At 44.2% G+C, this 24,196-nt stretch overlaps 1 protein-coding gene across 3 annotated transcripts in view; it reads right to left on the bottom strand.

The window, feature by feature from the left end:
* Nucleotides 1-24,196, bottom strand: part of LOC137358744 (vitamin D3 receptor-like) — a 199,181-nt gene that overhangs the window by 123,964 nt on the left and 51,021 nt on the right. For 2 of the 3 annotated variants that reach the window (XM_068025040.1, XM_068025041.1), the window contains exon 2: nucleotides 1,563-1,731. In XM_068025040.1, the coding sequence (XP_067881141.1) occupies nucleotides 1,563-1,714 (152 nt within the window). In that variant the 5' untranslated portion in view covers nucleotides 1,715-1,731. Of the gene's footprint in view, nucleotides 1-1,562; nucleotides 1,753-24,196 lie in introns of all 3 variants that reach the window. The other variant, XM_068025042.1, reaches the window with a different exon arrangement.

Here is a 24,196-nt window from a genome sequence, read left to right as displayed (position 1 = left end):
TAATGAATCAAAGTGTTTGCAAGTTGTTAATTGTTGAAATTCATTGCGGGAGATGGAGCAACTATTTTGACTTTTGAATTCGACTACGGACTGTTCTACTGTTGAAGAACCTTTTTTCCCCCATCGGATGGCTGTGAGGCCTTCAAGCTTCCACATCTGGCAGGAGTGTAAATCTGCACGGACTCTCATGTTTTCTATTTTTAAATGTTATTTATATCTTAGTAGCGTTTAAGAATTTAGTTTTCCTAATTAAACAGTTAATTTGTTGATTTAAAGACACTTGCTTTGGTTAGCATCATTCGGGGGTTAATAGATGGTACAATTTGGCTGGGTCTTTCTTTAATTTGGAAAGTTTAAAATGATATGTTAGGCGATCTGTGGAGGGATGGGATTGAATTAACAATGCGTTTCTCCCACCACAATCAGAATCATATATTTTGATTGGGGGCTTTGACTGGAGCGGTCGGTCGTAACACTTGTCCAAGGCATGCATAGATTAATCCTTCCTTTCTTTGTGGCTGAGAATTTAGCATAAAACAAGTTCAAGAGCAAGTTAATGCAAGTCTGAGTTCTGCAGAAATAGCCATAAATCTTCATTACATTTTATACTGAAAGCAATACATTTTTTTCAGCAAGAACCAAGAAACCAGCCAGTTGAAGTACCATATTCACCAATATACTGCTCAGGGGCAGTGAATTCCAGTGTCTGGCACAACTAGCTTTTTACAGCAAACTTGTAACAATTCAGCTTTCTGATTGACAGGTTAATCCTGATTCAATCTTCAAAACATAAAAGGAGATCCTCTGTTGTTCCATTAGGCAGCTGAGTGATGGAACATAATCTAATGAGAGTGCCACTTACTGATCTCTCTAGAATTCTTGATCGGATGCAGTAAATACTGGCTCAGCTGAAACATCCAAAAGGGAGTTGGACTAAATTCTGATTTAGCAGGGAGTAGGGCGGCACAGTGGCGCAGTGGTTAGCACCGCAGCCTCACAGCTCCAGGAACCCGGGTTCGATTCCGGGTACTGCCTGTGTGGAGTTTGCAAGTTCTCCCTGTGTCTGCGTGGGTTTTCTCCGGGTGCTCCGGTTTCCTCCCACAAGCCAAAAGACTTGCAGGTTGATAGGTTAATTGGCCATGATAAATTGTCACTAGTATAGGTAGGTGGTAGGGAAATATAGGGACAGGTGGGGATGTTTGGTTGGAATATGGGATTAGTGTAGGATTAGTATAAATGGGTGGTTGATGTTCGGCACAGACTCGGTGGGCCGAAGGGCCTGTTTCAGTGCTGTATCTCTAATCTAATCATGATGACAAAATCACATTCTGAAACAAGATTTTTCTTCTTTTTTACATTCTTGCAATGCATTCTTTCATAAGTACTGAGATTTCCAATGGCTGTCAGCCCCCTTACTGCTCTGGAATTCACTGCTCCTGAACCATATGTCGGTAAATACAGTACTTCAACATAGTTTAAAAACACCATTTTTACAGACTGAATACAGAAGGTTCCTTATGACAACTGATGATTGCCATTTACTACATAAAAAAGCATCTTACCTGAAGAAGCCTTTACAGCCTTCACAGGTCATGGCATTAAAATGGAAACCAGTTGCTTTGTCCCCACAAACCCCACAGATCCGTGGGCAATTTTTATCAAATTCATCATCTTCGGGCTGAAATGCAGACGAGCTCACCGCCATCTGCTCCATTTCTGCAATTCTTGATACTGCCAACAAGAAAAATAGGCCTTTTTTGAAATACAAAAATGTATTTTAGTGGCTACATCAAAATATGAACTATGGATAAAATGTAGTTATAAAGACATAGTATCCTTTACAAAATAGTGCAGTGCTCTGCTGGTAGATGCTATAATACAGATCCCTTTAAAGGAATAATCCAGAGACAACTTACAAAATCTTTACAGCACTTTTCAGGATCATCGTGGACAATGGACAATTTTGAGGCTCATTCAGAGGGCATATCAAAATTGGAGGCATTGAGTCCATACTGTCCCAAATAGAGTGCAAAATTAAGTATCAAACTACATGCAATACTTTGCCCTAACAGAAGGTACTCCTTTGGCATCTCATGAAAAGTGTATAACTCACCCTCCACTGGAAGTAAGTGTTCTGCTACCATGAGATTGCAAAGCTGGGAGTGAATACAAAGTGAATTCTAAGTAAAGAGGCACCACTACTGACTCAGTTTGTTCATTTCAAATAACAGCAAACACATTCTCAGCTTTTCTGCCGCTCGCATCTAGGCCGCAGATTACTTCAGTCTTTCTCACTTCAACATTTTCTTCATCTATTTCCATCAGCTGTCACTTTTAAATCATAGCAAAGTTCACCTATAAATAGACATGACTACGCACCTTTACCTCTACCAAATAATTCTTGGCTGTTCCTCTCAACGGCTCCAAACATAATCCATTTCATATCCTTTTGGCAAAGCTAAATAGACAATGGCGAGTTTTCCTAATCATTTTTTGAGCATACACATCAGAATACAAGATCTTGATTTTCAATACGCCACTATAACAAATGATGCCCAATGCTGGTTTATCAACACAACCTATCTCATCAAATGTTTCCTTAATTCATTTGTGTCTATGGTGCCAAGTTATTCTATCCAATCTCACTCAGTAGTTCATTTTCCAGTACACTACCATTTTCCATCATACATCCTGCACATGATGGGTTTTCAGAAAGCCATGGATCTCTTAAGCTATGGTTACAAGGAATCGTGGTTCGCAGAAATTGCACTCAAGATAAGCCCAACTAATGGCTGAACATCATTTGTCCATCCCTCACCCTCCAACCCTACCCGATTACTTTCAACCCGGGCCTTCCCTCGATAGAGGTTAAAGTCTGGGAGAAAGAATATTCCATTTGAGGGGTTAGTGTGAATATTTGATTGAAAGATTGGTTGGAACTTCTGTTTCCAGGCAAAATTGCCCGAGGGAGGGAAGAGAAGGAAAGGAAGGACTTGCATTTATATAGCGCCTTTCATGACCACAGGACATCCCAAAGAGCCAGTGAAGTACTTTTGAAATTGTAATGTAGGAAACACACCAGCCAATTTGTACATAGCGTACTCTCACAAACAGCAATATGATAATGACCAGATAATCTGTTTTTAGTGATGTTGATTGAGAGATAAATATTGGCTAGGGCACTGGGGATAACTCCCCTGTTCTTCTTTGAAATAGTGCCATGGGATCTTTTACATCCACCTAAGAGGGAAGATGGGGCCTTGGTTTAACGTCTTATCCAAAAGACGACACCTCTGATAGTGCCCTCAGTACTGCACTGCCGTGATTTTTGTGCTCAAGTCCTGGAGTGGGATTTGAACCCATAACCTTCTGACTCAGAGGCAAGTGTGCTATCAACTGAGTTGTGGCTGACATGTTATTTTTGTTCTCCCAGCCTCTTCCTGTTTTCCCTACCCAGCTTATCCTCTCATCCTCTTTCCTTGATTGGGTTTTGAGTTTTGTGCTGATGCCAGATTCAGCAAGTGTACTATCTGTCACAATGCCTGTCAGTACACCTGTCAATGATGTGTGAGGCATGGTATATGAAATATGACTAACAAACGTGACCCAGATGTCACTCATTAAGACATTTGAATAAAGGTAATTAGTAATTTACTTTGGCCTATTTTATTGCAATTTGGTGACAAAGTTACCATTTGTTTAACAATTTGCATTTATATAGTACCTTTAATAGAGGAAAATGTCCCAAGGTGCCTCACAGGAGCGTAAACAAACAAAATGTGACACCAAGTCACATAACGAGATATTGGGACAGGTGACCAAATGCTTGGTCAAAGAGGTAGGATTCAAGAAGAGAGGCAGAAAGGTTTAGGGAGGGAATTCCAGAGCTTAGATGTTCCAGTGTTTTCATGGTATCGGAAGATATTTTAGTCCTACTGATGATGTGTTGGTCCAAACATTCTCCCCAGTTCCAAACTAGTCAGTTTTACTTCAAAACTCCTCCGTCTTCCTTCCTTGGACTGACTCCTCAAGCTCCACCTGCTGCTTTCATTCTGCATGTACGTCACCTCCCTACAGCTGTTCCTTTGACCAGTTCCTTCAACCGCATTGATTCTGTGGATCCTGGCTCCCTGGATTCACTGCACTTGATCCTTGCATTTTACTCTGACTGTTCTTGGTTCCACTGCTGGTATAGCAAATCTGCTGCTGCATATCTCTAACACCAAAAGCCACTGTAAAAGATAAGGCTGAAGCATTTGCAACAATCTTCAGCCAGAAGTGCCGAGTTGATGATCCATCTCGGCCCCCTCCAGAGGTCCCCAGCATCACAGATGCCAGACTTCAGCCAATTCGATTCACTCCGCGTGATATCAAGAAACGACTGAAGGCACTGGATACTGCAAAAGCTATGGGCCCTGACAATATTCCAGCAATAGTACTGAAGACCTGTGCTCCAGAACTTGCCGTGCCCCTAGCCAAGCTGTTCCAGTACAGCTACAACACTGGCATCTACCCAATAATGTGGAAAATTGCCCAGGTATGTCCTGTACACAAAAAGCAGGACAAATCCAACCCGGCCAATTACCGCCCCATCAGCCTACTCTCAATCATCAGTAAAGTGATGGAAGGTGTCATCAACAGTGCCATCAAGTGGCATTTGCTTAGCAATAACCTGCTCAGTGACGTTCAGTTTGGGTTCCGCCAGGGCCACTCAGCTCCTGACCTCATTACAGCCTTGGTTCAAACATGGACAAAAAGCTGAACTCAAGAGGTGAGGTGAGAGTGACTGCCCTTGACATCAAGGCAGCATTTGACCGAGTATGGCATCAAGGAGCCCTCGCAAAACTGAGGTCAATGGGAATCAGGGGGAAAGCCCTCCACTGGCTGGAGTCATACCTAGCACAGAGGAAGATGGTTGTGGTTGTTGGAGGTCAATCATCTGAGCTCCAGGACATCACTGCAGGAGTTCCTCAGGATAGTGTCCTAGGCCCAACCATCTTCGGCTGCTTCATCAATGATCTTCCTTCAATCATAAGGTCAGAAGTGGGGATGTTCGCTGATGATTGCACAATGTTCAGCACCATTCGTGACTCCTCAGATACTGAAGCAGTCCGTGTAGAAATGCAGCAAGACCTGGACAATATCCAGGCTTGGGCTGATAAGTGGCAAGTAACATTCGCGCCACACAAGTGCCAGGCAATGATCATCTCCAACAAGAGAGAATCTAACCATCTCCCCTTGACATTCAACGGCATTACCATCGCTGAATCCCCCACTATCAACATCCTAGGGGCTACCATTGACCAGAAACTGAACTGGAGTAGCCATATAAATACCATGGCTACAAGAGCAAGTCAGAGGCTAGGAATCCTGAGGCGAGTAACTCACCTCCTGACTCCCCAAAGCCTATCCACCATCTACAAGGCACAAGTCAGGAGTGTGATGGAATACTCTCCACTTGCCTGGATGGGTGCAGCTCCAACAACACTCAAGAAGCTTGACACCATCCAGGACAAAGCAGCCCGCTTGATTGGCACACCATCTACAAACATTCACTCGCTCCACCACCGACGCACAGTGGCAGCAGTGTGTACCATCTACAAGATGCACTGCAGCAATGCACCAAGGCTCCTTAGACAGCACCTTACAAACCCGCGACCTCTACTAACTAGAAGGACAAGGGCAGCAAATACATGGGAACACCACCACCTGCAAGTTCCCCTCCAAGTGACACACCATCCTGACTTGGAACTATATCGCCGTTCCTTCGCTGTTGCTGGGTCAAAATCCTGGCACTCCCTTCCTAACAGCACTGTGGGTATACCTACCTCAAATGGAATGCAGTGGTTCAAGAAGGCAGCTCACCACCACCTTCTCAAGGGCTATTAGGGATGGGCAATAAATGCTGGCTTGGCCAGTGACGCCTACATCCCATGAATGAATTTAAAAAAAACCTCCACTGGACCCCTGGATCAAGCTCTGCTGCTCATGGTCAACTCTTCAGTCTTCTGTTTGCAGTCAACAGCCTTCAGCAGTGGCCCCCTACCACCATCGACATGTACTCTGACGATACCCAGCTCTGCCTCAGTATTGTCAGACTGCTTGTCCGCCATCCAGTGTTGGGATAAGCCACCATTTCCCTAGTTAAATATTTGAAAGACCAAAGCTATCATACTGGTCCCAGCCACAAACGCTATATCCTCGCCACTGATTCCATCCCCCTTGCCCACCATCGTCTCCGGTTGAACCAGACTGTTTGTAAGCTGGACGTTTTATTTGAGTCTGAGTTGAGTTCCGACTCCATATCCTCTCCGTTACAAAGACTACCTACTTCCATCTCTAACATTTCTCACTTCCCCATATCTGCTGCCTTCATCCATGCCTTTATCAACTCTAGAGTCAATTACTTCAATGCTCTCCAGGCCAACCACACAATCTCCACCTTTCAATACTACTGCCCCTATCTCATCCTGCACCAAGTCCTGCTCACCTATCACGCCCATCTTCACTGACCTACACTGGCTTCCAGTGCCTCAAATTAAAATTCTCATCCTGACATTTAAATCTTTCCATCTTATTCCTGTAACCTCCTCTGGCCTTACAACCTCTGTTCCTCTTACTCTGGCTTCTCGTGCATTCCCCCTCCCTTCACCCCACCATTGGCAGCTGTGCCTTCTGCTAATGAGGTCCCATTCACTGATTTAATTCCTCAAGTCCACCATTTCATACTCTGGAAGTCTCTAGGAGGACTTCTGGGAAGGTGTTGACTCTGAAGACAGTTTTATTTAGCTGTGTTTGTGAAGATAATCAAACTTTACACTTCTATTATTTATATAATTTATTATTATATTCTACGGACCCGATGAACTTTAAAGAGCTGTAGGGTGGGTGGATTTTGACGTTTTTAGAACAAGGATTGAGCAGCTGTGTGACAAGCAATTCAAATTTCTACATGTAATGGCCTATCAAAGGACAATTAAATACCCTGTATAGGACCCATCATATATCAGCTCATCTCCGCTGGTGGCAACATGAACTTTGACAAGTACTGGAGAAATTGGGATGAGAGCGCCACCATGTCAAATAGTCCAGGAGCATTAGATTGTCTTTCACCAAGGTTAAGGCAATAATACGTCTGTGGAAAGAGATGCAGTGGTTTTTGTCGAGGTTCATCCCAAGCAGCTCTGTAACGCAGGAGTCTGTGCTCTACGGGCTGTTCCCAGGGACGCACACCGAGACAAACATCAACTGCTGCTGGAGGACTATCAATTCGGTGAAAGACGCCCTTTAGTCTGCCCGAAACTTGCTGGTCTTCCAGCGCAAAGAGTTGTCCACAACCGAATGTTGCAGACTGGCACATTCCAAGGTCCAGGACTATGTGTTGAGGGACGCACTAAAGATTGGGGCAGCCGCAGCAAAGGCTCAATGGGGAAAGACCACTGTGTAAGGTCCTCCCGCCATAGTGAACCGAGGGGCTGGATCCATGGAAAACCCCTCGAACTGTATCGGGAACATTTTCGTTTGCTGTAAAATGTATATGGCATGAAAAATGAAATGGAAGGGTGGTGAGGCAACTCACTCCTGTATTGAAGGAAACTGACCTCCTTTGCACTGTTTGTAATTTTTGACTTGGTGCTGTTTGGAACTGTTTTGTCATGTATTTTTTACAGATTTTTATGAATAAAGTATATTTGGGAAATAATAAAAAAAAATAAGTCAGGATTGAGTCCAACTCACTTCATTTTGGACTGGGCCTACTGACGGAAATTCCTTGCATCACATTGATCACCATTCTTCTGCTAAACAATGTCTAGTCATTACATCACCTACATTCTACCTGAGTTGAGGAATTAGAAAGCAGCCCACTTGGAGAGAATCATGCATTCTCTTCACCTCAACTTAAAGTTCAGGTGCTCGTTCCTTAATTACGTCACAAGGGTCCATTCCTGGTTTAAGGCAAGTATGGTTCTCCTTTGGTAGGGGTGTGGATGTTCACAGATTTGTTGCCTTCCCAATCATCGTGTTTCTTGATTTGTTCTGTTGGGCTGAGGCAGGATCCTCACTGTTTTTTCGGCGTGGCGCAGTGCGACTAAATTCACCCCTAAATGTTTGCATCCTTACTGCTTATTGCTAAGTTTGAAAACTTTACTGTTCCTGTTTGGATTCATAAGCTGTCTATTTGTAACCAGTGACTGTCGGCATTAGTTACTGTTTAACACCTAATTTGTTACTGTTAAACACTCACTGCTGCAGTGTATAAACAGGCCCAAGCATTTAATTAACACCACAGGGCTCGACATAATCCTGCTGACACAAGATCTGTTTCATTCCGTCTGTTGTAACTGATCGTAGGAAGATCGAGGACATAGTATGAAAACTAATGTGGAAAATACATATCGTGGAGAGCTAATGATCTAACTTGCACGGCATGAATAACTCATGAGGGCAAAGTCCAAATGACTTATACAAATGTCTGAGAGAAGCCTGAAGCAATATATCTCTGTCTCACATATATTTATGACTTTCCCTCTGTCAACATTTGAGGCTGAATTTTCAAAATAAGGTCGAGAACCCGACGCCTGGAGGATTTCCGGGTCCTGACCGCATGCCTGACCCCTGAGCTGCATCGCTAAAGTGATGCGATCTTCAAATGTTGATGCCCTAATTGGGCAGGAGGCAAGCTTGGCACCCAATTAGTGGTGCCGAGGTCTGCAGGAGCTGGGAACTGCCTGCAGAGCTCGAGTGGCAAAGGCATTCAGCAGGCACCATATACTATTTCATTATAATTTTTTCCTCAACCACTCGAATTTTCTTTCTTCCTCTCTTGAGGGCAGTAATTTTTGCCACAGTATAGTTCCACAGACACCAGCTGCATTCCAGTATCTCATCTACCTACCCATTCTTCACATCTGTACCAAGATGAATGACAGCAGACTATGAGATTAAATAAATATCACAGTCACGCCCAATCATTTTCTTACCCAACTACACATATACATACACAAACCAATGCACATCATTAGACATTGATCAGGAGCAGGACCCCTAGCTGATTTTTCCCATTCCTAGCAGACAGACAGTGTTGCATGCCCAGAGCTGCTCCAGCTGAGATCAGGCACGTCAATAAGCAACACTTTAATATTCTTCCGAAATTCATGCAAATTGATTTTCGCTTCTCGCTGTGTCCTCCTTTATGCCAATAGACAATTGAACATACAGGGCCAAAATAGAACACAAGAACAGCAACTCAGAGCTGAATCTTTAACTCCATGACAACTTGCCAAAGCAGAAAACACTAAATGTTCTGTTGAAAGCAAGGCTGCTATTTAGTGCATCTTTGTTGCATTGTAAAATACAAAGATTCTTTTTGATACATTTAAAAAAAATACTTCTAGTCAAATACAGAACTAAAAGTCCACAAGTTTTATGACCAACAATACCAGTTCACATAATTCACCCTAAATCCCTTACTTCAGGGACTTTTACAATGGCAGCAATCAGTAAGGGGTGGGGGAATGGGGCTGCTGAAAGTAACCAGATGGAACAACCTATGTATAGACATCAAGTTTTGTGACGAAAGCTAGATTACTGATTATCTATCTTCAGTTGATATGGAACTGTAGAAGTATAGTCTAGGTTCAGCACACATGAAAAGGCCACAAACAGTTCAGCTAGGCACTGCACATATGTTCTCATACTCCCATATCACAAAGAGTTGTTGGCCTGAATACTTTCAGTTATGAGTTTGAGTCCTTTGAGTCTACTTATTGTGGCAAGGCAATGGTTATGCAGAACTTTAACAACACGGAGGTTTCCGGAAACATTGTCCAGCATAACCACAGGTGTAAAAGAAATATTTCCAGATGGACTCAGTTGAGCTTAAAGTCACTGAGCTTGAGAAATAATTGGAGACACCGCGCTAAATGAGGGGAGACAGGGTTCCTAGAACACATACATTGTAGGAGGTGGTCACCGACACCCGGACAGGGACAGGGAGAAACAGAAAAGGGGATGGGTGATCATCTGCCAGACAGCCAACTCAGCAGAGAGAAATCACGAGCAGCATCATGAAGCAAGTCATTATCCTGGGAAGTGGGGAAGATAAGAGAAGAGATTAATGCAGAAATGTAGTAGCAGTGGATGATTCAACAGTGAGAGAAGTAGTCAGTTGCATTTCCAACTGTAAACTTAAGTCCTGAATGGTATGTTGCCACCCAGGTGCAAGAGTTAGGGACATAATGGGCCAGATCCAGAAGATCTTGGAAAGGACATGAGCCAGAAGCCACAGTTCATATGCAATCCAACGATATAGGAAGAATAGGATTTGACTCCTGCAAAGAGACTACCAGGGCTTAGGAAGTAGATCAAGAAGCAGGATCTCAAAAAGGCAGCAGTCATACTTCTAGACTTGATTATTCCACACTCTCCCATCTTCCACCCTCCATAAAATTGAGTTCATCCAAAACTCTGCTGCCTGTATCCTAACTTGCACCAAGTCCCATTCCCCTATCACCCCTGTGCTCGCTGATCTACATTGGCACCTTGTCCAGCAATGCCTCAATTTTAAAATTCTCATCCTTTTTTTCAAATCCCTCCACAGCCTCACCCCTCCCGATCTCTATAACCTCCTTCAGCCCCATGACCCTCTGAGATCTCTGTGCTCCTCCAATTCTGGACTCTTACTTATCCCAATTTTAAACACCCTCTTCCTTTAAGAGATTCCTTAAAACCTACCTCTCATCAAGCTTTTGGTCATCTGTCCTAATATCTCATTATGTGGCTAAGTGTCAAATTTTGTATGAGAAGGCTCCTGTGAAGTACCACAGGACATTTGATGTGAAAGGCACTATATAAATGGAAGTTATTATTAGTGTATTCGAAATATTGTCCACTTGCCAAGACAAGAACTACCAGATTAAAGGAGGTAAATGCATGGCTAGTGGCATAGCAGAGAAAAGAAGATTTCAGATTCCTTGGGCATCTGGACCAGTTTTGGGGCAGGAATGAGCTGCACTAACAGAACAGCCAACACCTGAACAGACCTGGACCAACACCGCCACAGGAAGGTTAGTTAGACTGTGGGGTAGAATTTAAGGTAATACAGCAAGGGGAGGGGAAAGCAAAATAAAAAAAACATAGACTAGGCATCTTTGAAGGGAAAGTAAGCTTTAAGTGTATAGGTAATGGGACATGGAAAGGTGGACAGAGGATAAACAGGACTAAATAGCAAATAAAGAAATCAGGCATGGGCAGGCAAAGTAAAAGGAAAACAATCAAATCAAGGGAATCCAAACTAAAATATGTATATTAATGCAGAGAGCATAAAAAACAAAATTTCAATAAAAGGGATTCATTAAAATAGCAAAATTATAACATAATCCCTGGTGCCAGGGTAAAGGACATCATGGAGAGGGTACAGAATATTCTGCAGGGGGAAAGGAGTGAGCCAGAAGTTGTGGTACACATCAGTACCAATGACATAAAGAGGGCAGGTATTTAGGGCCTACAGTCAGATTTTCAGAAGCAAGGGAGGAAGTTAAAAATTGGACCTCAACAGTAGTAATTGCTGGATTACTCCCAGTGCCACGCGCTAGCGAGAGTAGAAATAGGAAGATAGGGAGAATCAATGTGTAGTTTGAGGCATGGTGCAAAAGGGAAGGTTTCAGATTCTCGGGACATTGGGTCCAGTTCTGGGGCAGGAGGCACCTATTCAAAAGGGATGGGTTGCACCTCAACAGGACTGGGTCCAATGTCCTCACGGGGAGGTTCGCTATTGTGGTTGGGGAGGGTTTAAACTAAACTGGCAGGGGGATGGGCACCAGCATATAGAAGTAGAAAAGAGGAATAAGGTGCATAAAGGAGTGAGTGTTGGATAATACTAGAGAAGAAAGTCGTACCATATTAGATAGAAGCAGACTAAGAAGGACTACGAGGAATACAAAGATAGGTTTAGAACACATGTTGTTACGCCAATGTGCTTTGTTGAATGATAATTTACTTTAATCCACTGACTGGAGATCTGAATTTATATATTTTTTTAAAAAGACATTTTTAAAAGGCCAGCTAAAAGGATGTTTGCTGGCAGCTTAAGATGGCTAGCTAATTTGCAACACTGTATCCTGCACTGCAATGCTTGTGAGGAAGGAGACAAAATGTCTGCTCATGCCCCAGCAAGACCCACAACCCAGGAATTTTGAAAGGAACTATCTATTCTTTTTAGCAAGAGAGAAATACTGCTAAATGCTATGTTTGAATGACTGAGTGACTGTCATGTGACAAGCCCCTCCCCATCTGTGGTTTTAAGCTTGTGTCTTTCTACAGCAGAGAGAGGAGAAGCAACTGGACTCTGACACGTGCAGACCCGAATGCAGGTCTCTCTCTCTCTCTCCATTCCAGCTTGAAAGCTTTCAAATCCTGCCTGTTGACTGACCACCTTTGCATACTCCAGCTACGATCAGCAACCCCGTTGGAGGAAATCACCTGCATCGCTGTCTCCAAGAGACCCACCGACCCAGTCATCTACCTCTTTAAACTAAAAGCCTCAGGACCACCGAATTCAGCTAGAAGCCAGCCGAATCACCAAACGTCACAGACTGCATACCTCTTTTTTCTATGGACTCTAACTCAACCATCTACTTTTCCCCATTCTGTAACCTATTTATGTGTGTGTGTAAACTGTATGTATGAGAGTGAAAGTTGATGCGTTATTATTTTCATTAGTTCAGTTTCGGTACAATAAAGTTAACTTCTTTCTTTGTTAACTCAAGAAAGCCTGTCCAATCACTTACTTGCTATAATCATAACAAGAACCAATCAAAGACCTACTGAATTGGCCAGTACATCCACATTAAGAAAGAATTAAACCTGTTGTGGTCAAACAAGGAGAGGGAAAAGAGGGAATCCCTTCAACCCCTCCTCACTTGACCATAACAATGTAGATAAATGCACACGTATGGTGTACAAGGTTGGTGAGCTACAAGCACAAATAGCCATGTGGGAATATGATGTAGCAGCAATAATAGAAACATAGCTCAAAAATGGTGAGGACTGAGCGCTTAACATTCAAGGATACAAGGTATTCAGAAAAGATAGAGAAGGAAGAAAGAGAGGTGGGGTGGAAGTACAGGTTAGGGAAGACATTGTACTGTTGGAAAGAGACCATGTCCTTGAGGGGGCACACTGAGAGAATAGTTACCAAAGCATATGGGATCTTGGGCTTCAAAAATAGAGGCATAGAGTACAAAAGCAGGGAGGTTATACTGAACCTTTACAACATTCTGGTTAGGCCACAACTCGAGTATTGCGTTCAGTTCTGGTCACCATACTTTAGGAAGGATGTGAGGGTCCTTGAGATGGTGCAAAGGAGATTTACCAGAATGGTTCCAGGGATGAGGGATTTTAGCTGCAAGGTTAGGTTGGAGAAACTGAGGTTGTTCTCCTTGGAGCAAAGGAGATTGAGGAGAGAATTGATAGAAGTGTATAAGATTATGACAGGCTTAGATAAGGTAGACAAAAAGCTGTTCCCATTAGCTGATTATACAAGGACTAGGAGACAAAGATTTAAGGTTTTGGGCAAAAGATGCAGGGGGGGATTTGAGGAAGAACTTTTTTACACAGTGAGTGGTAATGACCTGGAACTCGCTGCCGACGAGGGTACTGGAAGCAGAGACAATGAATGATTTCAAAAGGAAATTGGATGAGCACTTGAGGGAAATAAACTTGCAGGCTACAGGGATAGAGCAGGGGAAATGGGACTGATTGGATTGCTCTATCGAGATCCAGCATGTACTCAATGGGCCAAATGGCCTCTTTTTGTGCTGTAATGTCTCTATGACTCTACAACAGCAGTAAGTAAAACATGGCTGGAGCTGGATCAGGATTGGCAATTGAATATAACGGAGAATAATATTATTAAGGAGGGATAAGGGAGAAAGAAAAGTAGGAGGGATAATGGTAAGAGGCAATATTATAACACCAGAGCACACAAATTTAAATAGACAAGTGTTCCAAACAGAATTCATTTGGATGTAATTGAGAAAATGATCACATTACTGGGAGTATACAATAAAAGGAAGAAAGAAAGAACTTGCATTTATAAAGCCCTTTCACTGCCTCAGGACATCTTAAAACTTTTCACAGCTAATGAATTACGTTTGAACTGTAGTCACTGTTGTAATGTCAGGAAGCGCAGCAGCCAATCTTCACACTGCAAGCTCCCCCAAACAGCAAATCAAGAGAATCTATGATGTTGGTCGAGGGATTAAGGTTAACCAGGATAATTCCCCAGCTTTTCTTCAAATAGTATCATGGGATAAACTGGGACAAAGGGGGATAACACAAAAGGTAAAACAGAAAATGCTGGAAATACTCAGCAGGCCAGGCACCATCTGTGGAGCGAGAAACCGAGTTAATGGTTGGAATTTTATCAGCATCCCGTAGGTCTTGCCACCAGGACCAAATGTGGCTCCTGAGCCCGTACAGGTGAACAGCAGGACCGCAGTGGCGATTTTATCAACAGCGGCCAATTCAGAGGCTGCCGCTGGAACCTCCGTCTCATTAAGGTGTTGCCTAACCTGCTGAGTGTTTCCAGTATTTTCTGGCTTTTTTTTCAGATTTCCTGTATCTGCAGTATTTTGCTTTTGTATCACAAAGTAACTTTCCCAATTACATAATACCACCAAAGAGGTGTTCAGAGGCACAAAAATTGCTCAACACATTGCATCTCTTATACAGTGAATGATAGCTAAATTAGCAAGTAGGCCAGCACCAACAATGGCAGTTAGGAAAAGAAGGTGGTCATTCAACCCCTCAAGCCTGTTCCTTCATTCAATCATATCTTGGCTGATCTGGATCCTAACTCCATCCATCCACCTTGGCTCTATATCCCTTAATACCGTTGGCTAGTGTTACGAATGCTGGACTTTGTCGTATGGTTATGTTTTTAAAAACTGTGATCTTTAAAGCAGTATAAATTGGACATTCGGAGGAAACATGTGACCTCACTCAACTTTGCCCAGAGACAAGCCAGGAATCTTGGTTACCATGAGAACCAGGAACACAGATCAAAGACCCTTTTGAAAGCAGGGTGCAAGGTTCTAACACCTAAAGGACAATGGGTTTTGCCTTCCCAGGCTCTCAGAATGTAAACAGGGAGCCAAGGGCTCTAAACTGCAGATCTGAGTGACAATTCTTAACACCTGGAAACAAAGGAAGGCCCAGGTGGTTTTGCTATGGCCAGACTTCTGGATTCTGAGAATTGTAAAAGGCAAACGACTATTGGCTTTTGATCTGGATAAATTCAGCAGATTTTCTTAGGTCTGGAGGAAGAAAGGAGGAAAGGAAGACCAGCAAGCAGAGCCATGCAGCCAAAAGAGAGAGAAAGAGAGGCCAGTGGGTTTTGAGAGAAAACAGCTGCTCTCAGATCACTGATACAGCAAAAGGCTGCTAAGATTTGAGCCCGATTTGAAGGCTCGAGGTTTGTGGAAGAGAAAAGACCAACGGGGTCACCAGAGATTGCCTTATTAACAGAAGATCAGTCTGGTGTGCTCAGATGAAGTGAGCAAAGAGGACACTGGCTTTGAGGAGGACACTGGGAGATCCAACCCATTGCACCTGGGAGGAGTTTGAGACTTTTTAAACTCAAGGATACCTTTTTCACTGAGAACATTGCGTAACGTATAAATGTGATGTGGGTTTTTCGAGTGTGTTAATAAGTTAATGGGAAATACCTTTCTCTGTAATTTAGTGTATTAGCTACCAAGTACTATTTAGTTATTGCTGATTTTTAGTTTATTTGTTACAGTAAAGTCTTAAAACATGAAATCTTGGTGTGTGATTCTTTAATTGGTCACTGCGAAATTCATATCTCTTAGTTAACGGTCTCTATTGAGGTCGTAACACTAGCACAATTTGATCAATCTCTGATTTAAAATTATTAATTGGGCTAATACCTACTGCTTTTTGTGGGAAAGAGTTCCACATGTCTACCACCCTTTGTGTGAAGAAATGCTTCCTAACATCTCCCTGAATGGCCTGACTCTGATTTTAAGAGAATGCCCCCTTATCCTAGACTCCCCCACCAGTGGAAATAGTTTCTCTCTATTTACCCCATCAATTCCTTGCAAAATCTGAAGAACAACAATCAAATCACCCCTTTACTTCCTATATTCCAGGGAACATAAGCCTAGTTTATGCAATGTCGCTTCATAATTTAACCCTTGCAGCCTGGTAACGTTCTGCTGAATCTGCACTGCACTCCTTCCAAGGACAATATATCCTTTCTAAGGTGTGATGCCCTGAACTGTACACACATCTGTCCAGATGCAGTCTAACCAGGGCTTTGTATAGCTATAATAAAACGTCCTCCCCTTTATATTCTAGTCGTCTCGTTATAAAGACTAACATTCCATTTGCCCTTGTGATTACTATTATCCTTGACATATTTCAGTGATCTTTGTACATGGACCTGTGAATCTTTTTGGATCTTCAGCTGTTCCTAACTTTTCAACTTCTAAAAAATATTCTGACCTATTCTTTTTTGGTCCAAAATGGATGAAATCCAGGTGCCACAGTTCTGCACACTTACTTAATCAATGTCTCTTTGTAATTCTATGCTCCTGTCTACACTATTTACTATGCCACCAATCATTGGCTAACTTGAAGAAAAATGGCTCTCTATTGTATTATCCAAGTCATTAATAAATATAGAGAATAGTTTCAGCCCCAGCACAGACCTTTGTGGGGCACCATTGGTCACTTCATTCAAGTACATTATCTCTACTCGCTGGGCTGAATTTTCGCCACGGAGGCATGAAACAAGAGTCAGGTTTGTTTTCAGGTCAGAAACCCACCTCTGGTGGGAAACTGATTAAGGTTAAGATTTTCACATGGGTGAGCCCTTAATTGATATGGAGACCAATTTCCTATCCAACTAGAGCCAGTGGGAGTGGGAATGGAGGTGGGTCAGATGAAGTGGGGGACTGATTTAGACTCCCATGTCAGCCATCACTGAGGCTGCTGGTTGATCTGAGGGCGAGATCTTCAGATTGTGCCAAAGCCTTCCACTGCACCAGAGGGAAGCGAGATGTCACAGGAGAGCCGGAGGCCTGGCACCTGGGGCAGGACAGACACTCGCTTCATCGATGCCGACCTGGATATAATGTTATAGGTCATGAGGAAGAGGAGGGAGGTCCTCTTCTCGGAGGGTGGTAGGAGGAGGCCACCTCGTTGTGTAGAGCACTAAGTGGGTCATTGGGGTTTTTTCAAATATAAATGTAAAAATGGTGTTAGTCTTGATATCCCTCCCAAGTTTATTTTCACATTCCTTTATAGTCTTCCTTTGTTGTTCTTTATATCTGTCCCAGTCCCCTTGATCAACCCTATGCTTTGCACTTTTGTATGCTCTTTCCATTCATTTTATACGATTTCTCACCTCTTTTGTCGACCATGGCTGTTCTATTTGTAAGTAGAACTCTTGCCCCTCAGGGGCATATACTGATCATGGGCCATTTAATCTAATAACAATTTTGACCAATTTGCTGGTGTCAGTCTCTGTTTTATACCATTAAGTTAGATTTGCCAAAATCTAAAATCTTTGGGCTGGATTTTGTGCTGGAGGCGGGGCTCCCGGCGCTGGGCTGAAAAGGCGGGGAGAACCTGCCTCTGGTAAGATCCCAGCAGCAGTGGGAAGAGGCCCTTAATTGACTGTTAATAGGCCACTTAAGGTCCTCAGTTTGCCTCTAGGCAGGAAGGCCATCGTTGGTCTATGCCAACCCCGAGAAAATTGTTTGGCGATGGGGAGGCGATGGGCCCTCCGCCCTGCTGCCCCCACCACCTGTTGCGATACACTGCGTCCCCCCACCTCTGATCCCGCCTTGGGGCGACACAAAATCTTGGCCTTTGTAACTGTGCTATGTTTCAATCATTTTATGATCACTGTTAGATAAATGTTCCCTTACTGTGAGATTATTAACTAAGTCTGCTCATTAATCATGACTAAATCTAGTAGGGCCTTTAAAACCCTGGGGTGGAAAGCATCAGGTCCTGCAGATTGGTCAGTCTTTAGTGTCATTATTGTTTCTCAGTACTATTTTCTTGCTTATGTTAACTTCAGTTGTCGCGATACTTGTCAATCAATCTGTCGTATAGGGATCAGACAACAACCTTTGAAGTGACTTCCAACATATTAGTCAAGATGTCTATTTCCCAAACATCCAATGCAAAGGACTTTCAGAATGCAAAGGAGACAGTATAAACTCATCACAATACTTAAGGATCTACAAATTCCTATGAAAAAATATCAAGAATATAGGGGCCAATTTTCCTGACCCCAGACCATGCTGCACATGGACAGGTCCATGCATGCCTGAATTTACTGGGTTAGTCCATTAACATGGTCCAGTCACATCCCAAGCACAGGCCTGCACCTGGAGTCAAGGGGAGAGTAGAAACCAGAGCGTATCTGCAGATCTGACGACTGGCTGCAATATTCGGTCTGTTCTTCTCTGATAGCGGCCAATGGCTGCTGGGGACAAAAATCTGCCCTTCAGCCCTCAGGCCTTGCTGTCGGGCTCCCTCAGACCCACTTCAATCTTTGGGGGTCACCAGTTTAAGGCCCAGCGCCGTTGTCTTCAGGTATCTCTGAAAACAAGCACGCAACTGACAAGCAAAGAAGAAAGTGAGGCGAAAACGGCAGGAACTCCTCAACATATAGATAGCTACCCCCTACCATAAAATGGAGAATTTTGTACAAAAAGTATATTCACAAACATTTTCTCCTCCTTAAACAGATGAGTATTTACTCAAGGAACAGGAAGAACAAGTGCAATAAAAACCCGATGAGTTCATTTTATATTAGTTAACAAAAGTCACTGAGGAAAAAAAATCCCTTGAACAGATTTAATGCGAATCAATGTTTGATCTGGGATCCTGGCAAGTAATCCAGTGAGAATGGATTACTTGCCCTCCAAGGGGTATTTTTTTTGCTAAGCCCATAGTGTTTTTTGCTTTTGGATACAACTACTACCAACAGTAGTACAGGACGGAGATTTATTTGATGTGCACAGTGAAATTAAAAAGAATACAATCTCATATGATCTTTCAGAGGTTTTCATTTCATCCTCTCCCAAGACTTCTCAGATCAGATTTTCACTGGAGGCACTGTTAATGATGGCTCTGAAAGCAATTCAGAAAATAACTTTAGACCATCTTTTTCCATCATGAACCAACCAACTGGTGTGTGATAAGATGAAATATTACACCAGTCGGTGTCATTCTAGATTTCAATTGTGGGAAAAACTTCATAATTCATATGCACTCATAGCACTTGTGAATTGTTTTTTCACCTCAAATTAACTGTAGTAAAACTATCTCTACTGATGCGCGACCAACAATTACTCCCCACCTCACTGTGGAATACCATTTCAGCCTACATGAGTCACTTGTAACTCTGTCACCATGAGTTATGTCTCCAAAGCACATACCAAGTAAATAGTCCCTTTATACGTTTAGATGAACCACACTCTAATAAATTTGGCAAAACAAGATTTCACAAAATTGAGTAAGAATGGGCAGTAGGGTTACCACTCTTGTTGGACATATTTCAGGAGGTGTCATCAAGTGACCTGCTGCCTCCAACTGCCCCACCCCCACACTCCTGCCATTGGTCATCCAAATTGTCCTTACTTGCACCGCACTGCCTTCCATGCCAACAGGAAAGTGAATAGACCCATTATCTGATTGAATGATTCTTGACTGTCGAACAGCTGCAAGAACTGCACTTTAAATCCCCATTTTAGAGGGATAGCAATAAACAGGACATGAACAGGTTAATAGATGGGGGAAATAAATGAAATTTAATACAGAGAAATGTTAGATGCTATATTTTGGGAGGAGGAATGAGATGATGAAATAAACACTAAATGGTAAATCTTAAAAGTAGAGGAGTAGTTTAGTTTTAGTTTAGAGATACAGCACTGAAACAGGCCCTTCGGCTCACCGAGTCTGTGCCGACCATCAACCACCCATTTATACTAATCCTACACTAATTCCAAATTCCTACCACATCCCCACCTGTCCCCCTATATTTCCCTACCACCTACCTACACTAGGGACAATTGCTAATGGCCAATTTACCTATCAACATGCAAGTCTTTGGCATGTGGGAGGAAACCGGAGCACCCGGAGGAAACCCACGCAGACACAGGGAGAACTTGCAAACTCCACACAGGCAGTACCCAGAATTGAACCCGGGTCGCTGGAGCTGTGAGGCTGCGGTGCTAACCACTGCGCCACTGTGCCGCGAGATATGAGGTTAAGATACACAAATCTTTAAAAGGTGAGAAGACAAGCTAAAAAAGTTGTAAAGATATGGGATCCTAGATCTTACAAATATGGACATAAAAGAGTACAAACGCAAAAATGATATTAAACCTGTACAAATCACTGGTTAGGCCATAGTAGAATATTGTGCCCAGTTTTGGTACCTTACTTTAGGATGGATGTCAAAGCCATGGAGAGGGTGTAGGAGGGATTCATTAAGATACCAGGAGTGAGATGCTTTGATTATGACAAGGCACAAGAGAAACCAGGGCTCTTTTTATTTAAGCAGAGAGGATTAAGAGGATATCTGATAGAGGGGTTCATAATCTTGAGGAACTTCGATAAGGCGAATTGGGAAAAGCTATTTCAACCAATTATCATATAGAGGACATAAATTTAGGATCACCACCAAATAAGAGGAAGTATTTCAGAGTATTTCTTCCTTTATTTACAGCGGGGTGTTAGGACAATGGGCTGAATTTTCGCAATGGAGGCGGAAAACAGAAGTCAAGACTGCTTCTGGGTCCCCAACCCAGCTCTGGGGGTGGGGAAGTAGATTAAAGTCACCATTTTCACGAGGGCAACCCCTTAATTGTTTGAAGTCAGGTTTGGGGGCCAATTAGAGGCCACGGTGGTGGAAGCGGATGTGCAAGCCTGACTTAAACACCCCATGGGAGAGGAAGGAGGTCATCTTCCTGGAGGGTGGCAGGAGGAGACAACCCACCCAAACTAAACAGGCCTGGATTGAGAAAGCTGCCACTGTCAGCAGCAAAAATGTAATTAGAAGAACCTGGATTCTGTACCATAAAAGGTTCAACGACCTCATACACACTGGCAATACGAGTGCAACTCACCTCAGGATAGGTCTCAGGGCTCGCACCATCCAGTAGACACAGCAGCTGAGGAGCCTCAGGGCATATACTGCTCCTGAACACAGAGGGGTGTGTGCCCAGGACACTTACTGACCCCCTCAGAATGGCTCAGAGTCACAGTGCTGCTGAGGAACTGTCACTACTGATACATGCAGCTTCTAATGGATAGGGGCAGATGCCATTGGCCATTGAAGATAGCAGTGCCTTATCTTGTTCTCTTTCGTCCTTGCAGGTGAAACGGGCACATAATGCCCGGGAAAGGGTGTTGACAGGCGGTGGGGTTCCATGCTACCAAAGGATAATATCAATAGAGGAAAGAGCAATGGAGATAGCCAGGCTTCTGGATGAGGAGGAAGTCAGGCCAGGCGAGATGGTGCAGATGGTGATTACAGAGTGTGAAGCGCTCAATAGTGGGGGGGGGGAAAACAGCGTAAACCACCCAATCCAGTAGCATACCGAGCACAGAGTTGCATTGGGTAGCCTCAGCACTGCAGTGGCTTCTGCTTTCCGAGGCTGGTTCTCCTGATCTCTTCTTGTGTCTCCCAGAGGTGCAGGTGTCTACCCAACAACACTTTCTTCCTCCACAGCCCCAGAGGAACCTCATGAAACTGAGGAAGAACTGTCACACCTGACAATCGCACCATCCACCAGCGCAGATACTCTCACCTTGGTGGGGTCCTGGTGGACGTTTAGATAGGTTGGCACTGGGTGAAGAGCATGCTACAAGTGTGCAGGAGGAAGTGCCAGAGTTAGAGGCAGCTGTGGGAGTCCATCCAGCTCATGTGTGCCACAATGGCTCAGGGCTATGAACGCATGAGCTCCTTCACAGAGAGAATGGCCAACCTTGTGGAGAACCACATGCAGCATCACTGAGTGGATGCAGGAGCATCGCACTGGCATGCACGGGATGCATGTCACACTGTGTACCCTGTAGCAGTTAGTGGCGCTGATAGCACAGAGATGTCTGGAGTGGAGGCCAGTTGCACCCCAGCTGGCATATCCATCCAGCGTACCCAGTAAAGGCTGAGGATGTCACGGAGGTGAATGAGGGTGCCACCCCTCATGGGGCGAGTTCGTCATCCACGGCGTCCTTGGCTCTTCTGACTGTGGGAGCCTCTGTGCAGCAGGGCAAAGTGATGAAGTCTGCCCCGCAATGATGCAGTTGCAGCAGCCTCCGGAGGTGCCCCCATGGGCACCTCCATGATGAGGACAACCGCCACATGCATCTCAGCCGCAGGCAGAGACCAGGGAACAGGCTGCCTCCACCTCCTCTGAGGCCACAAGAGGAGCACCGCATAGGAATGGATGAGCGTGGAGGCCACCGCATCACACAAAGCACTAAGTGGCTCACTGGATTGTCTTCCTACTGTTTCTGTGCACTGTTTCCCTTTCTTGTCATTTTATAAGAAGAAGTGGAAGCAGGAGTGGACCATTTGGCTCCTCGAGCCTGCTCTGGCATTCAGCACAATCATGGGTGATCTTCTGCCTGAACGCCACTTTACTGCCCGTTCCCCATATCCCTTGATTTCCTGAGACACCAAAGATCTATCTACCTCAGCCTTGAATGTACTCAATGATGGAACATCCACAACCCTCTGGCTTAGAGAATTCCAAAGATTCTCAACTCAGTGAAGAAATTTCTCCTCCTCTTAGTCCTAAATCATCGACCCATTATCCTGAAACTGCGGCCCCATGTTCTAGATTCCCCAGCCAGGGGAAACAACCTATCACTGTCTATGCTGTCAAGCCCCATCAGAATCGTGTATGTTTCAATTCTAAACTCCAGAGAGTATATAATCAAGCTTCAAGGCACATGTCTGAGACTCATTTTATTGCTAGCATGACGAAGAAAGTGGTATGAGGTGCTGAAGGAGATCAAGGGTTCATACAAGGAGAGGGCAAAGGCTCTGGGCACATGTGCATCCTTCACTGGCAGTAAGAGTTCAGATGTTCTGGCCACAGGCACCTTAGAATGACTTGCCTCCCATGCCTTCATCCTGGGTCACAGACACTCAGTTGAAACGTTCCTGAATCAGAACATCTTTGACATTCATGGCATCCTGATCAGACATTCACGCCTGCACCCGGCCACCTCCTTGTGCAGCCGGGGACCTTGGTGTTCTGCATCCTCCCCCTCCGTCTCCACTTCCTCCTCCTCTCTCACCTCCTGCTCCTCCTCTTCCTCCGATCAGCTATCTCATTCCAGGGTCTCACCATCCTCAAGATCCACGCCTCTCTAGAGGGCCATGTTATGGAGAATGTAGCAGACCACCACAATGACCAAGACCCTTGCAGGAGTGTATTGCAGGGTGCTACCTAATTGGTCCAGGCACTGGAACCACATCTTCAGAAGCCCGATGGCCTGCTCAGTGGCTGTTCTAGTGAGTAAGTGGCTTCAGTTATATAGCCTCTTTGCCTCTGTCTCGGGCTCTCATAGAGGGGTGAGTAGCCATCTTATCAAGGAATACCCCTTGCTCCCCAGAATCCATCCATGTAGGTTGGGGGTTGGAGTGAAGATTTGCAGCAGCCTGGACTGGCGGAGGATGAAGGAGTCTTGGCAGCTGCGAGGAAAGTGAGCACAAACATGGAGGAAGCTCTTGTGATCGCAGACCAGCTGAACGTTAAGGAAGTGGAAGTCCTTCCTGTTGATGAATCGCACTGGTTTGTTACTGGGTGCCTTGATGGCCACATGGATGCAATAGATGATGCCCCACTCCCGGGGAAAATCCAGCGATGACAGCAAAACACACTGTCCTCTGTCCCTGCGAGGCCACATCTGCCATGAAATATATGTATTGCCTGGTCCTGGCATATATGGTATCAGTGACCTGTGAGATGTGGTGGTGTGATGCCGTTTGTGAGGTGCCACCAATGTCCCCTGCAGATCCGTGGAAGGAGCCAGAGTCGAAGAAGTTCAAGGCTACATTGACTTTGATGGCTACTAGCATGGCATGGCGACTCGTGCTGCGCGGTGCGAGGTCTTCGGCGAAAAGGGCACATATGTC

The sequence above is a fragment of the Heterodontus francisci genome, chromosome X (assembly GCF_036365525.1).
Source record: "Heterodontus francisci isolate sHetFra1 chromosome X, sHetFra1.hap1, whole genome shotgun sequence".
In the NCBI taxonomy this organism is placed as follows: Eukaryota; Metazoa; Chordata; class Chondrichthyes; order Heterodontiformes; family Heterodontidae; genus Heterodontus; species Heterodontus francisci.
This window is presented reverse-complemented; position numbering and strand designations above follow the sequence as displayed.